We start from the raw sequence: 13064 nt of genomic DNA, 5'->3' as shown, positions 1-13064 counted from the left end.
TCTCTGAAGGAAATGCCAGGCAAGACAATACACATGTCCTTTAGGGTCCATAAATACTTGTCTCTAGACCTATAACCAAACTCAAGGCAAAGCAGGCTACTGGAGGGGAGGCAGAAAGTGCAGTCCACGAGGAAGTATGTTACACTACTAAGGAGCTTAAGGATTTTGCTAATTCATTCAAGCAGAAATATGGGGAAAATGTATGGGGATGGATTTTAAGGGTGTGGGATAATGGTGGAAGGAACATAAAACTGGATCCAGGGCACACTTAAAAACCTTTATTCACATCTGGAGCTGGTCAATTTTGAGTTCATTGTTGTGCTTCACCGTATTCTGAAGTTGGCTAATTTTATCATGGAGCTCATTCCTATCCTTTTATCAATTTATCCAGAGATGCTAAGAGCAACCAACCAGCAACATTGTTTTTCTTATTTTCCCCCAAACTGTCAAAAGTTTCATACATAGGTTCACCAAATTCTTTGCCACTCACAATTGGTTAATCAAGATAATCAAAGCCTTCATATAGGCCCTCTGAGTGGAGATTCTAGGTTTAATATGCAAGCTCACACAGTTTTTTTTAAAAAAGAGTCAAGATGGTTTGAATGGTTGGCTGAAGCATTTGTCAAAAGACGGCCTCCTGAACAGGAGTTGAAGATACTTGATACCCCTTGGCTTAGTGTTGACAAAGGGATTTTAAGGCTCAGGGAAACTGCAATGCTAGAGTGGGTCCACTGTGTAAACTCTAACCCTCTACAATAGGAAGGCCCAGATGACGTGCCTTTCACAAAGCCTATAAGACGAAATATGTCACCTTTTCCTTGCGTCAGACCTTAGGGTTGAAGATGCTGCTGCTCAATTGGATGAATTAAATGCAATGGGTTTAATTGGGCCAGGTGGTAGCATTGAATTGCCAGAGACAAGGTGACCATAGCTGTCACAATGGGCAGTGTAGACAAAACAATGTTCACAACGGCTTAACCCGCAATGGTCAGCACAGACAAGGTGAATTTTATAGTGGCATGACTCCTGTGGACCTTTGGTACTGGCTAATCAATCGTGGTGTTTCTAAGCATGAAATAGATAAGAAACTCGCTGCATTTTTGTTTAACCTATATAAACAGAAAAATTCTCAAATGAAAGAAAGGCACATTGGACCAAAGCAAAAGGCAATCCCGGCCAGTGAATCAGTTTCCAGACTTGAGCCAATTTGTAGACCCAGAATCCCTTGAATGAAAGGGTGGTCTGTAGTGGGTAGCCATCCCAGCATTGGCCTGGAAGTTCCAACACCCATTGAGGCTTCAGTAATGATCACGCCCACAAGGCGGGGCAGAGGAGGGAGCGGAAGAGGGAGGAGCAGGAGGAGATGGCTCTCTCGGTGCCGGGACGCGGGACGCTAGAGGTGGACTGAGCAGAGTTCTCCAGAGAATGCCGCCGGACTACCCTATACCTTTGCCAGACTCTGCGACCTACCCCTTCATTTGTAAGTTACCCCACAAAATAAACCTCCCTTTTAACTACGTGGAGTGGCCTTAATAATTTCACCAATAGTGGTCAGGTCCCTTCAGGAAGGACCCTGAGAAGACACCTAAAAGTTTATAATTAATCTTTCTCCAGTTGTTCCTCAGAGGCACCTGAGGCCTTTTACAAGGGTGATTGTACACTGGGGGAAGGAAACAGCCAGACTTTCTAGGTTTCATTGGGTTCTGGTTCTGAATTGACACTGATTCAAGGAGATCCTGAGAAACATTGTGTCCTGTCAGTTAAAATAGGGGTCTATGGGGCTGGGCAGTGGTGGCACACACCTTTAATCCCAGCACTCAGCAGGCAGAGGACGGATCTTTGTGAGTTCGAGGCCAGCCTGGTCTACAGAGCGAGTTCCAGGAAAGATGCAAAGCTACACAGAGAAACCCTGTCTTGAAAAAAAAAACAAAACAAAACAAAAAAATGGAGAGTTTATGGAGGCCAGGTGATAATGGAGTTTTGGCTGATATCTGGCTCACGGTAGGTCCAGTGGGTCCCTGAACTCATCCTGTAGTTATTTCCCAAGTTCCAGAATATATAATTGGGACAGATATACTTAGAAGCTGGCAGGGTTCTCACATTGGTTCCCTTTATGGAGTGAGAACTATTATGGTTGGGGAGGCTAAATGGAAGCCTTTAGAGTTGCCTCTGCCAGGAAAATAGTGAATCAAAAGCAGTACCACATCCCTGGAGGAATTGCAGAAATTAGTGCTACCACCAAGGACTTGAAAGACACAGGAGTGGTGGTTCCCACCACATCTTCATTTAATGCTCTTATCTGGCCAGTGCAGAAGACAGATGGATCATGGAGAATGACAGTTGACTAACGAAAACTCCATCAAGTAGTGACTCCGTATTGCAGCTGCTGGACCAGATGTGGTGGTACATAGTATGCACCTACTGATTTAGCAAATGTCTTTCTCTCTGTACCTGCCCATAAGGACCACCAGAAACAATTTGCTTTCAATTGGCAAGGCCAGCAGTATACCTTTACTGTTTTGCCTCAGGGATCTATTAACTCTCCTATCCTGTGTCATAACTTACTTAGAAGGAATCTTGATCATCTGTCTCTTCCACAAAATATTACACTGGTGCATTATATTGACAGCATTATGAGGATTAGACCAAGTGAGCAGGAGGTAACAATCACTTTGAACTCATTGGTAACATATGCATGTCAGAGGATGGGAAATAAATCCAGCCAAAATTCAAGGTCTGTCTGTCCCCCTTGTTGAAATTCTTCGGAGTCTAGTGGTATGGGGCATGCAGAGATACTCCTTCTTAGGTGAAGGCTAAGTTAGTGCACCTGGCTCCTCCCACCACCAAGAAAGAAACACACCATTTTGTGGGTCTATTTGGATTCTGGAGACAGCCCATTCCTCACTTGTGTGTTACTCTGGTCCATATACCAAGTGACTTGGAAAGCTGCCAGCTTTGTGTGGGACCTGGAACTGGAGGAGGCTTTTCAACAGGTCCAGGCTGCTCTGCCACTTGGACCATATGATCCAGTAGACCTGATGGTACTTGAGGTGTCAGTGGTAGATCGGGATGCTGTTTGGAGCCTTTCTCAGATCTCTATAGGTGAACCACAGAAGAGACCCTTGGGAGTTTGGAGTAAGGCTCTACCATCATCTGCAGACAACTATTCTCCCTTTGAAAGAAAGCTTTTGGCTTGTTATTGGGCCTTTATGGAAACTGAACATTTGACAGTGGGCCACCAAGTTACCATGTGACCTGAACTGAGTGTTATTGGACCATCAAGTCATAAAGTAAGACATGCAAAGGAGCAATCTATTATCTCATGGAAGAGGTGTATATACATTATTGGTCCTGAGCAGGTCCTGAAGGCACAAGCAAGTTACATAGAAAGTTGCCCAAATGCCTAAGGTTTCTACTCCTGTTATAATGCTGTCTACTGCCAAGCACACACCTTGTGGGGGAGTTCTCTATGGTCCGTTGACTGAGAAAGAGAAGATTAGGGCTGATTTACTGATGGTTCTGCACATTATGCAGGCACCACCCAAAAGTACACAGCTGCAGTATTACAACCCCTTTCTGGGACAACCTTGAAAGAGACTGGTAAAGGAAAATCTTCACAGTGGGCAGAACTTCAAACAGTACACATGATATTACAATTTGTTTGGAAGGAGAAATGCTCAGATGTGTGATTGTTCACTGATTCATGGCCTGTAGCCAATGGATTGGATGGATGGTCATGGACTTGGAAAGAGCATGATTGGAAAACCGGTGAGAAAGACATCTGGGGAAGAAATATGTGGCTAGATCTCTCCAAATGGGCAAAGGAAGGAAAGATACTTGTGTCTTATGTAAATGCTAATCAAAAGATGACTTCAGCTGAGGAGGAGTTCAGTAATCTAGTAGATAGGATAACTTGGTTGGTGGATAGCCAGCCTCTTTCCCCAGCCATTCCTGTCATTGCCCAATGGGCACATGAACAAGGTGGCCATGGTGACTGAGATGGGGGTTATGTATGTGCTGAGCAACATGGACTTCTGCTCATCAAGTCTGACTGGCTACAGTTACTGCTGAGTGCCATATCTGCCAACAGCAGAGACCAACCCTGAGCCCCAGATATGGCATTATTCCCTGGGGTGATCAGCCAGCAATCTGGTGGCAGGTTGACTACATTGGACCATTTCCTCCATGGAAGGGACAATGTTTTGTTCTTACTGGAGTAGATTCTTATTCTGGTTAATGCTTCTCCCAAAACCACCATCCATGCTTACAGAGTACCTGATCCACTAACATGGTATTCCACACATGGTATTTCTTCTGAGCAGGTAACTCATTTCACAGCCAGAGAAGTGTGACAATGGGCCCATGATCATGGAATCCCCTGGTCTTACCATGTTCCCCACTATCCTGAAGAGAGAAAGATGGAATGGCCTTTCAAAGACACAGTTACAGTGCTAATTAGATAGCAGCAGCCTGGAGGGCTGGTATATGTTTGAATTAGCATCCAATGTATGGTACTGTTTCTCCCATAGCCAGGATCCGTGGGTCCAGGAATCAAGGGGTGGGAAAGGAAACAGTTCCACTCACAATCACCCCTAGTGACCCACTAGGAAAGTTTTTGCTTCCTGTTTCCACGTCCCTAAGTTCTGCTAGCCTAGAAGATTTAGTTCCAGAGGAAGGGGGAGTGCTCCTGTCAGGAGCTACAACAAACATTCCATTGAACTGGAAGCTCAGACTCCCCCCTGGTCCTTCTGGGCTTCTGATGCCCTTAAACCAACGGGCTAAGAAAGGAGTAAGAGCATTAGGAAGGGTGAACCATGCAGATTACCATGGGAAGGTTGGATTGCCACTCCACAATGGAAGTAAGGAGGATCATGTCTGGAGTGCAGGAGATCCTTTAGGGTGTCTCTTGGTGCACCTGTGCTCTGTGATTAAAGTCAATGGGAAGCTACAACAGCCTGATCCTGACAGGGTGACAGAGGGCACAGACCCATCAGGGATGAAGGTGTGAGTCACTTTTCTAAGAAAAGAGCTAAGATCTGTTGAGGAGCTTGCCTAGGGTGGAGGAAATACAGAATGGTAGTAGAGGAAGGTAGTTCTAAAGACCATCTAAGGCAACATGAGGATTATAGCTGACATGAGTGCTTTGTTGTATTTTGCTGAGAATGTATTTGTACAGATATTTGTGTTTTCTCTCAATTTCTTTTTCGAATGTTGTAATAACAATTAAGAGAATACTAATAAGATGTCTCCCAAGGGACATTGCCATCTGTTCTAAATTTAAAATTCACTTGTGGTTCTATGAAAGATAGTTATATCACTTTAGGTGTAATTATGACCTAGTTAAATATATAATGTGTTTGTGATTGTATATGGCATAGTTCTATTATGTTTAGGAGTTATTATAACTTGGTTATTGTATTTATTTGGAAATTAATCATGACATAAGTAAATATGTTTGTGTGTCCAGTTGACAAGTGGTAGATAGATTGTGATGGCTACTCTTGGGTGTCAACTTGACTATATCTGGAATGAACTATAATCCAGAAATGTTGGGCACACCATTTGTGTGCATTGTGGCAGGAAGACAGCATGCCTTTTATCCAGATCTTGAGCTGGAATGACACACACCTTTAATCTGAGCCACACCTTCTGCTGGAAGCCTATATAAGGACAGTGGAAGAAGGAAGGGTTTGTTCTTCTTTGCCTGCTTGCCCTAGCCTTGCCAGAACATCCATTCCTTTACTGGCATTGGATCAGGATTCCAGCACATACAGAAGACCAGCTGAGACACCCAGCTTCATGGCACTGAGCAACTACTAGATTCTTGGACTTTCCATTCACAGAAAGCTTTGGTTGGATTCACTGGATTGCAGCTCATAAGTCATTCATATATATTTAATAAATATACTTATTTATAAAATATATGTAATAAATTCACACATATATTATTTAATATATATATGAAACTTATTCATATATATATCTATATATAGAGAGAAAGATTCCATCTACACGTTCTGTGATGCTAGAGAACCCTGACTAATACAGATGTTTGCCTATCCTTGAGAACCAGCCAAAATGACCAAGGTAAAACACCCTGTGAATTGGTCGATGGTGGTGATTTTGGTCCTAACCAGATGAGACCATGATGGCTCCCTTCAGAATGACCCCAAGGTTTCCATGAGAAGCCATTCACTCTGCAGGAAATTTTCTTCAGGACGAAAAGAGGTTCATACCTAGAACTTGCACACGAGGCCTGACCGGCTCCTCCTGAGCTCTACCTGCATTTGGGATGCATGCTGGGATGTTACATTTCCACACACTGTATTTTAGAGATGCTGTCTCCTCTTGTATTTGCTCCTCACCCTTCATCCACACCCAGCCATGCCCCACTGCCACGCTAGGCTCTGTCCCAGGGACCCCAGACATCTGGAGCTCTGTCTCCCACCCTCACCTTTAGGGTAAATGAGGACATGAGAACACATGGTGAAATACATGGTAGGCGCTTCTGGCCGAGACACCCAGACTGGCCCCTCCTCCCTGGCTTGGGAACAAATCTGGTAATCTTTGCTCATCACCCAGAGCAGCATAACCAAATTGATGGTGAGTTCTTTCAGGGGAGAGGCAACAAAACATAGTCAAGGCACCAAGAGGAAGGCTGGGACCCTTCAGGGATTATAGCTAGGAGTCAGTACTTACACAAGGGTCAGCTGGAGAACTGTACAAATTCTGTGTTCTCTGCAGAAAGGGAAAATTGAAATGACAATATTAAATGGAAGATTTGAATATGTTATTCATTTAAGTAGTCAAATGATAGTTGTTTACATTTGTTTTATCACCATCAGCTTTATTGTTGTTTTTTGTTTGTTTTTTGGTTTTTTGGTTTTTGAAGACAGGATTTCTCTGTGTAGTTTTGGTGCCTGTCCTGGATCTCACTCTGTAGACCAGGCTGTCCTTGAACTCACAGAGATCCACCTGGCTCTGTCTTCCCGAGTGCTGGTATTAAAGATGTGAACCACCACCTCCCGGCTGTTGTTATTTTTGAGATGGGTCTCAGGTAGCCCAGGCTGTCCCTAGACTCACTATATAGCCAGTGCTGGACCTGAACTACTGATCTTCTTGTTTCTATGTTCCATGTGCTGGTATTCCAAGCATGTGCCATCATCCCTGGCTAAAGTTAGTATTATCACTTAGAGTGTACTGGGTACAAACAGCTCAAGTGCTTTGAGTTCCCATCTAACAAATTAAAGTTAATGCCAACAGCAAAATCAGAGGAGGTACTTCAGTCACAGAAGGCCATGACCTAACATGTGAGGGCTTTCTCACTAAGGGCTTTCTATCATGACCACTCAAATGTGTTTCTCTATCTCACTTTCACTTCAGTCTTTAGAAGCCATGGCCTCATGCACATGTAGGGAGTTCCCAGGAACCAGTACTTGACAGAGGAAATTCACTCCTTAATTCTTTGATTAAAAATATTGGTTTTATTCATTCTGTCTAGGGGGGGGTCTCTTAGAATATCTACTTTTTTCCATACCTGTTTTTATAGAGCCATGCATCTCTCTGGGTCCCCAAGAAGCCTTTGTGTAGTCATACAAAGAGGTAGGGTCTGGTTTCTACAGGCTGGTTTGAACAATTCTACCAGTCCTCAAACATTAATGGCTGTCAGCCATTTTTCTTCAATTTGGCCACCCAGGATGTATCAACCACAAACACCAGCACCTCACCCCAGAATAGCTGAAGTGAGAATGAAGGTGTAGAGTACCAATCATATCCCAGAATGCATAAGGCTCAGAGTTCTGGGGTCTGGGAGATCCTAGAGAGGAAATCTATCACCGTTGGTAGCTCTCCTGAGGTCATAGCCCTGAAAATTAAATGAACTCAAGGCACCCAAGGCTGCAGCTCTTCCTCTTGGTGGCCTCCCTCCCTCCTCTCTATTCACAACTCAAAAGGTTGCCATGCGGGGTGCAATGTTAAGAGGCAACACTGGACTTCACATTGCTTTTGCACAGCCATTGGAATGACTTGTCACTCTTCCTTCTGTGACCCAGGCTTTCTCAGCTCTTCACCCCAGTCCAGGGCTGGAGAGAAGCATGATCTGGTACACAATCACCTGAGGGGGGTGTCACTGTCCACTGTTCTAGAATCTCCCACTTCACACTATTTGTTATTCTTTAATGTGGACAGTGACTTTGACACAATCCTTGAGGTCCCTCAGGGCTAGTGTTTCCATCGTCTCTACAGTCCTTGGATGTTCTGAGGATACTTGGTAATGGTGCATTATACAGATGAATAAATATGGCTTTGCTTGGGAAAAGAGAATCCAGGTATCTCAAGGCAGATGTCAGCATACAGAAATAATGGTTCTGGTGACTGTATCAGAGGGTCTGACACACACCAGTCATCACCAGAAAGCTTAAATGGTCCTGCATGGGCTGGGAAGCTGTCATGTGATACTGACAGTGACATGGAAGCTCCCAGAATCATGGCTCTGCAGATGAAGAGGCCCTGAGAGACTTAGGAAAGTGGAAATGGATCTTGGCTTCTGTTTCTCTGGGAACTCTGTTCTTGCAAATACAGACTCAGAATAAGAGAGAGACAAGTGCCCCTTGTTGCTATGGAGCATTGCATCCAGGAAGAAGGATGGTTGCCTGGACTGGACATTCCTAGCTCATTTGAGTGATCCAGGAAGAGGCACTCAGCATTTGGGGGAAGGTAGAAGCAATGGGCTTTAAAGTGCCCATTAACCAGGTTACATGGAAGTTCCCTTCTAGGAAACTGAGTGGATGAAACATCCCAGTGGTTCAGAGTTCAAACCAGCCAGGCAATAATGCAAATGGCAAATAATACAGAGGCCTGAAGTTCAAACCTCAGTGAGCCACGAAGCTCAGTGTCCAGTGGCCCATTGAAGTCTATGTTGGTGGCTCTTTATCATCTCAGCTCAAAGGGGTCAATGCTGAAGGAAGACCTAGCCTTACGTAAACACAGTACAGTAGCATGAATAAAGACACAGGCTGAAAACAAGAAAAGAAAAAAGCAGAGGAAGGAGTGAGAGGCGACGTTGGGTATGACAACCCAACTGAGACATCATAAAATAAGAAGCTTTGTGTGTAAAATCACATGAGAACTTACCTTTTTTTTCCTGCCATATATTCGTGGAGGATTGGGTAGAAAGTTCTTCTGCAAGATACAGGAACATGAGTATGTAGTTATCTGTATTTGAGTGGTGTGAGTCTGGTGTTTCCAAACTCCTTGCAGAAGTTCTGCTTGGATCATCTACGGACTGTTCAGATCCACATTGTCTGACCCCATTTTCCTCTCATCACCTACAACTTAGAGATTCTGGCCTGTGGCAGCTGGAAATACCTCCTGACATCCCTCTTCCTGAGAATTTTCCCTCATTTTTCTCATTACCATTACATGTTTTTGTTACCACCTAACATGTTAACCTTGATTTTCCATGCTAGGACTAGCGAGTTCACATGCAGTTGATGCATGCATCTAGGGTGTCATATACTCTGATGATTTTGGAGCACACCAAGACAGAAAACCTGGTTTGGGGGGATAGAGGAGAAAGTTCAGGTGAGGAACATATTCTGTCTATCTGTCTCTCTGTCTCTCTCTCTGTCTGTCTCTCTCTCTCTCTCTCTCTCTCTCTCTTTCTGTGTGTGTGTGTGTGTGTGTGTGTGTGTGTGTGTTTTTCCAATACATGGTTTCTTTGTGTAACCCTGGCCATCCTACTTGCTCTGTAGACCAGGCTGGCCTTGAACTCAGAGATCCACCCACCTCTGCATCAGGAGTACTTGGATTAAAGGCATGTGCCACAACCACCAGCACAGGGAACCAATCTCAAATAATTTAAGAGGGGTCTCTGGGAGCTGAGAGGCCAGGACAGTCAGGAAGGTGTGAGATATCTAAGCTAAGAATTATAGGATAAATACTAGCTTGCTGCATATGGAGATGAGGAAATCATATCTAGGGTAGTCTGTTTCTAACAGTTTGATCGTCAACTTGACATACTGAAGAAGAGTAAACATCAGTTGAAGAATTGTCTCTCATGGGCAAGTCTGTGGATTCATTTTACTGATTGTGAGTGGATATACAAAGTCCAAACCCACAGTGGGTGGAGTCATCCCTATTAAGGTGGGTCTAAGCTGAATAAAAAAGGCAGTTAAGCATGAGCCAGGAGCAAGCCAATAAGCAGTGTTCTGTGTTTTCTGTTTCAGTTCCTGCCTCCATACTTCTGCCTTCTCTTCCTGCCTTGGTTTCCCTCCATGATAGACTGTAACCTGTAAGTCAAATAAACACTTTCCTTCACCAAGTTGCTTTTGGTCATGGTGTTTGTCCTAGCAGTACAGGAAGCACAGGAGAAGAAGAAGGCTGGGATTAGCTTAGAGTTGATGTCTTCTTTAGTGTCCTGGGTTCAACCCCTGCTCACCAAATATCGATGACAATGATGATGATCACATATATCAACTGCCATTTCCTTTGTCTTTCCTTCTTTTTTGTGGTGTTTTGAATGTGGTGTCTCTCTATGTAGCCCTGGTGGTCTTAAAACTTGCTGTTTAGACCAGGCTAGCCTTAAAACCACAGAAATCCTCCTGCCTCTGCCTCCCAGGTGTTGAGATTACAGGCTCCTGCCACACGGCCTAGTCTTCAACTGCCATTTCTAACCTCAAGGACATCACTGATTCCTTGTCCACATTTTGAACTGAGGTAATTGGGGCACCGTTAATTGTGCACAATCAACCTGAATTGATGGCTTGTGCCATACACTCAGCTCATCCCCCTCTGTCCACACAACCGTCTTGGGTGCAGCTGCTTGCACGTCCTTCCTCTAGATTCCCTTTCACTTGTTTGACAGTCAACTCTTCCTCTGGCTTCAAGGAAGACATTTCTCTGCAAGAACCCCAGTCCTGAATGGCCATTCCCTCCTCAGAGGTTCTGTATCTACCATTTGTCAACACCAGCAGGGTGTACCTCCCAGCAATGCCTCTCTCCTGAGTGACAGGAAAACCTCACTGGCACCAGGGCTTTCCTGTATCTCATACCTATGTGATATGTAAACAGTGAAAGAAGAAACATTGATCCCCTTCTCCCCCGAACTGCAATACCTGAATCAGCGATTTCAGGGGCAAATTGTAGCAGCGCAGACTCAATTTCCAGTTCTTTGATCGTCCATGGCCTCCCAGGATTTCAAACTCAGGGGGTGTGTACCAGTCCCCACCCTCACTCTGTATGGACTTCATGGAGATCCCTGTAAGACCACAGTAGGCTGATTGTGAGCCTGCATTGTCCCTAGTGCTCAGATTCATGGCCTCCTACCACACTGAGCTGGATCCACCCAAATTATACTCAAAGTCAATAGCAGAAGAGTTGGGTCTCCTCTCTGGCTTCAGGAGTGCCAGCTAAGCCCTGGAGTTCCCTAAAGGGTTTTGCTGGAGACTTTTCTGTTTCTTTGATTTTTGATGCCTAAAGAAAATGACTATCACCACCAACAGACACCTTTTAAAACCACTTCAGGGTCATTAGACAAGGACAAGCTAGTGATTGACTCCACAGAGTGAGTGGATTTCAACCTGATGTTGAGCTCTTGGGCTGGAGAATAGCCAGAGTCTCAGGCAGCCCCAGGTAAGGTGGAGGGGGAGTCCTCAGTTTAGAGCTGAGGCTGCAGGTGGTTTCTGCAAACTTGAGAGTTCTGTGACATCATTGTCTACCCAATTTAATGAGACTACTGAACAGAAGCTTGTCCATTGTTGCAGCTGGAGTCATATGTTTGGTATCTTCATTTTTAGAAAATGCAAACAAAATCACAACAGCATAGTTTCACGTCCCACCAAGATGACCATAATAAAAACAAGAAGAAATAGCAGCTATTTATTACAGGGAAATTAGAAGTCTCCTGTACTGCTGGTGGGAATATAAAACAGTGTAGCCACCACCAAAAACATCTTGGTGATTCATTACTGAGTTCAACATATAATCATCATATGACCCAGCATTTCTACTTCTGTGTATGTGCCTCAAACTGAGTGTTTATATCACATAAATGGTGTACACAAATTATCAAAACAGCATTATTCATTATAGCCAAAGGCATAGTTGTGCAAACTGAAGAACAAAGAAAGTGTGATATAGTCATACAATGGAATATGAAATTATTTGTGAGCTAAAAACACATTGCATAACCTACACAGATGAGGCCTGATATCATTGTGCTAAGTTAAAGCAGGCAGTCACAAGTGACATACATTACAAGATGTCATTTGTCCGACATGTGCACAGTAGGCAGATTTATAGGACAGGAATTGGGTGGCTGAGTGCTCAGTAGAGTGAAGTGGGAATGCGCATCAACTACTAAATATACAGAGGGGACAAATATGTTCCCATGGTAATTTTTTCTAATGTACCAAAGACAAACACCCCATTGATCATAGACTCTAAGTGCTGAATTATATGGTATATGAATTATAACTCAGTAAAGCTGTTAAAAATAGTGACAATGTATTTCTGTCAACTGACATCCACAAGCTCATAGTAAGAGAGATCTGAGATGAAGTCCATCATAGTAATTTTGTTTTGCAAACCTTTATGGTGTATGATGGCAAAATATGTTCTACCAACAATATAAATTAATCCTTATGGATATATCATGGGTCTAGCTTTATATTATGGATGCTACTTTAAAAATGTGAAATTTCATGCTCAGAAAGCTCCTCCCCCTCTACAGAATGAGACCATCACACTTGGCAAAGCTGAGTCTAGAATTTGGATTCTCTGATTCTCAATCTTGTGATGGTCTCACCATGACAAGTGTCTGCCCTGGTTCTGACGATCCAGGGATGTAGAGGCAAAGACTGAAGGTCTCTTTCCATTTATGTCTGACTGGAAGGAAAATATACATTAGTTTCCATCTATGGATGGAAGTTCATGGGCTTCTCACTTGTTCTCTGAGCATCTCATAGCTACATCAATGTTGTTGTGACCATCTGTTAAGTATGGTTTCTCCAAGTGTGAAAATAACATGTTAGGATCCTTTCCTGTTTTCAAGCCATGCTAAACCC

At 43.8% G+C, this 13064-nt stretch overlaps 1 protein-coding gene across 2 annotated transcripts in view; it reads right to left on the bottom strand.

Moving 5' to 3' along the window:
- Positions 1-13064, bottom strand: part of LOC118573137 (nuclear body protein SP140-like) — a 49856-nt gene that overhangs the window by 8168 nt on the left and 28624 nt on the right. For both annotated transcript variants that reach the window (XM_036173265.1, XM_036173264.1), the window contains exons 12-14: positions 11115-11257; positions 9133-9180; positions 6700-6738 (exon numbers count right to left, since the gene is read on the bottom strand). In XM_036173265.1, coding sequence (XP_036029158.1) covers positions 6700-6738; positions 9133-9180; positions 11115-11257 — 230 coding nt within the window. The remainder of the gene's footprint in view (positions 1-6699; positions 6739-9132; positions 9181-11114; positions 11258-13064) is intronic.

This window comes from Onychomys torridus, chromosome 23 (assembly GCF_903995425.1).
Source record: "Onychomys torridus chromosome 23, mOncTor1.1, whole genome shotgun sequence".
Classification (NCBI taxonomy): Eukaryota; Metazoa; Chordata; class Mammalia; order Rodentia; family Cricetidae; genus Onychomys; species Onychomys torridus.
This window is presented reverse-complemented; position numbering and strand designations above follow the sequence as displayed.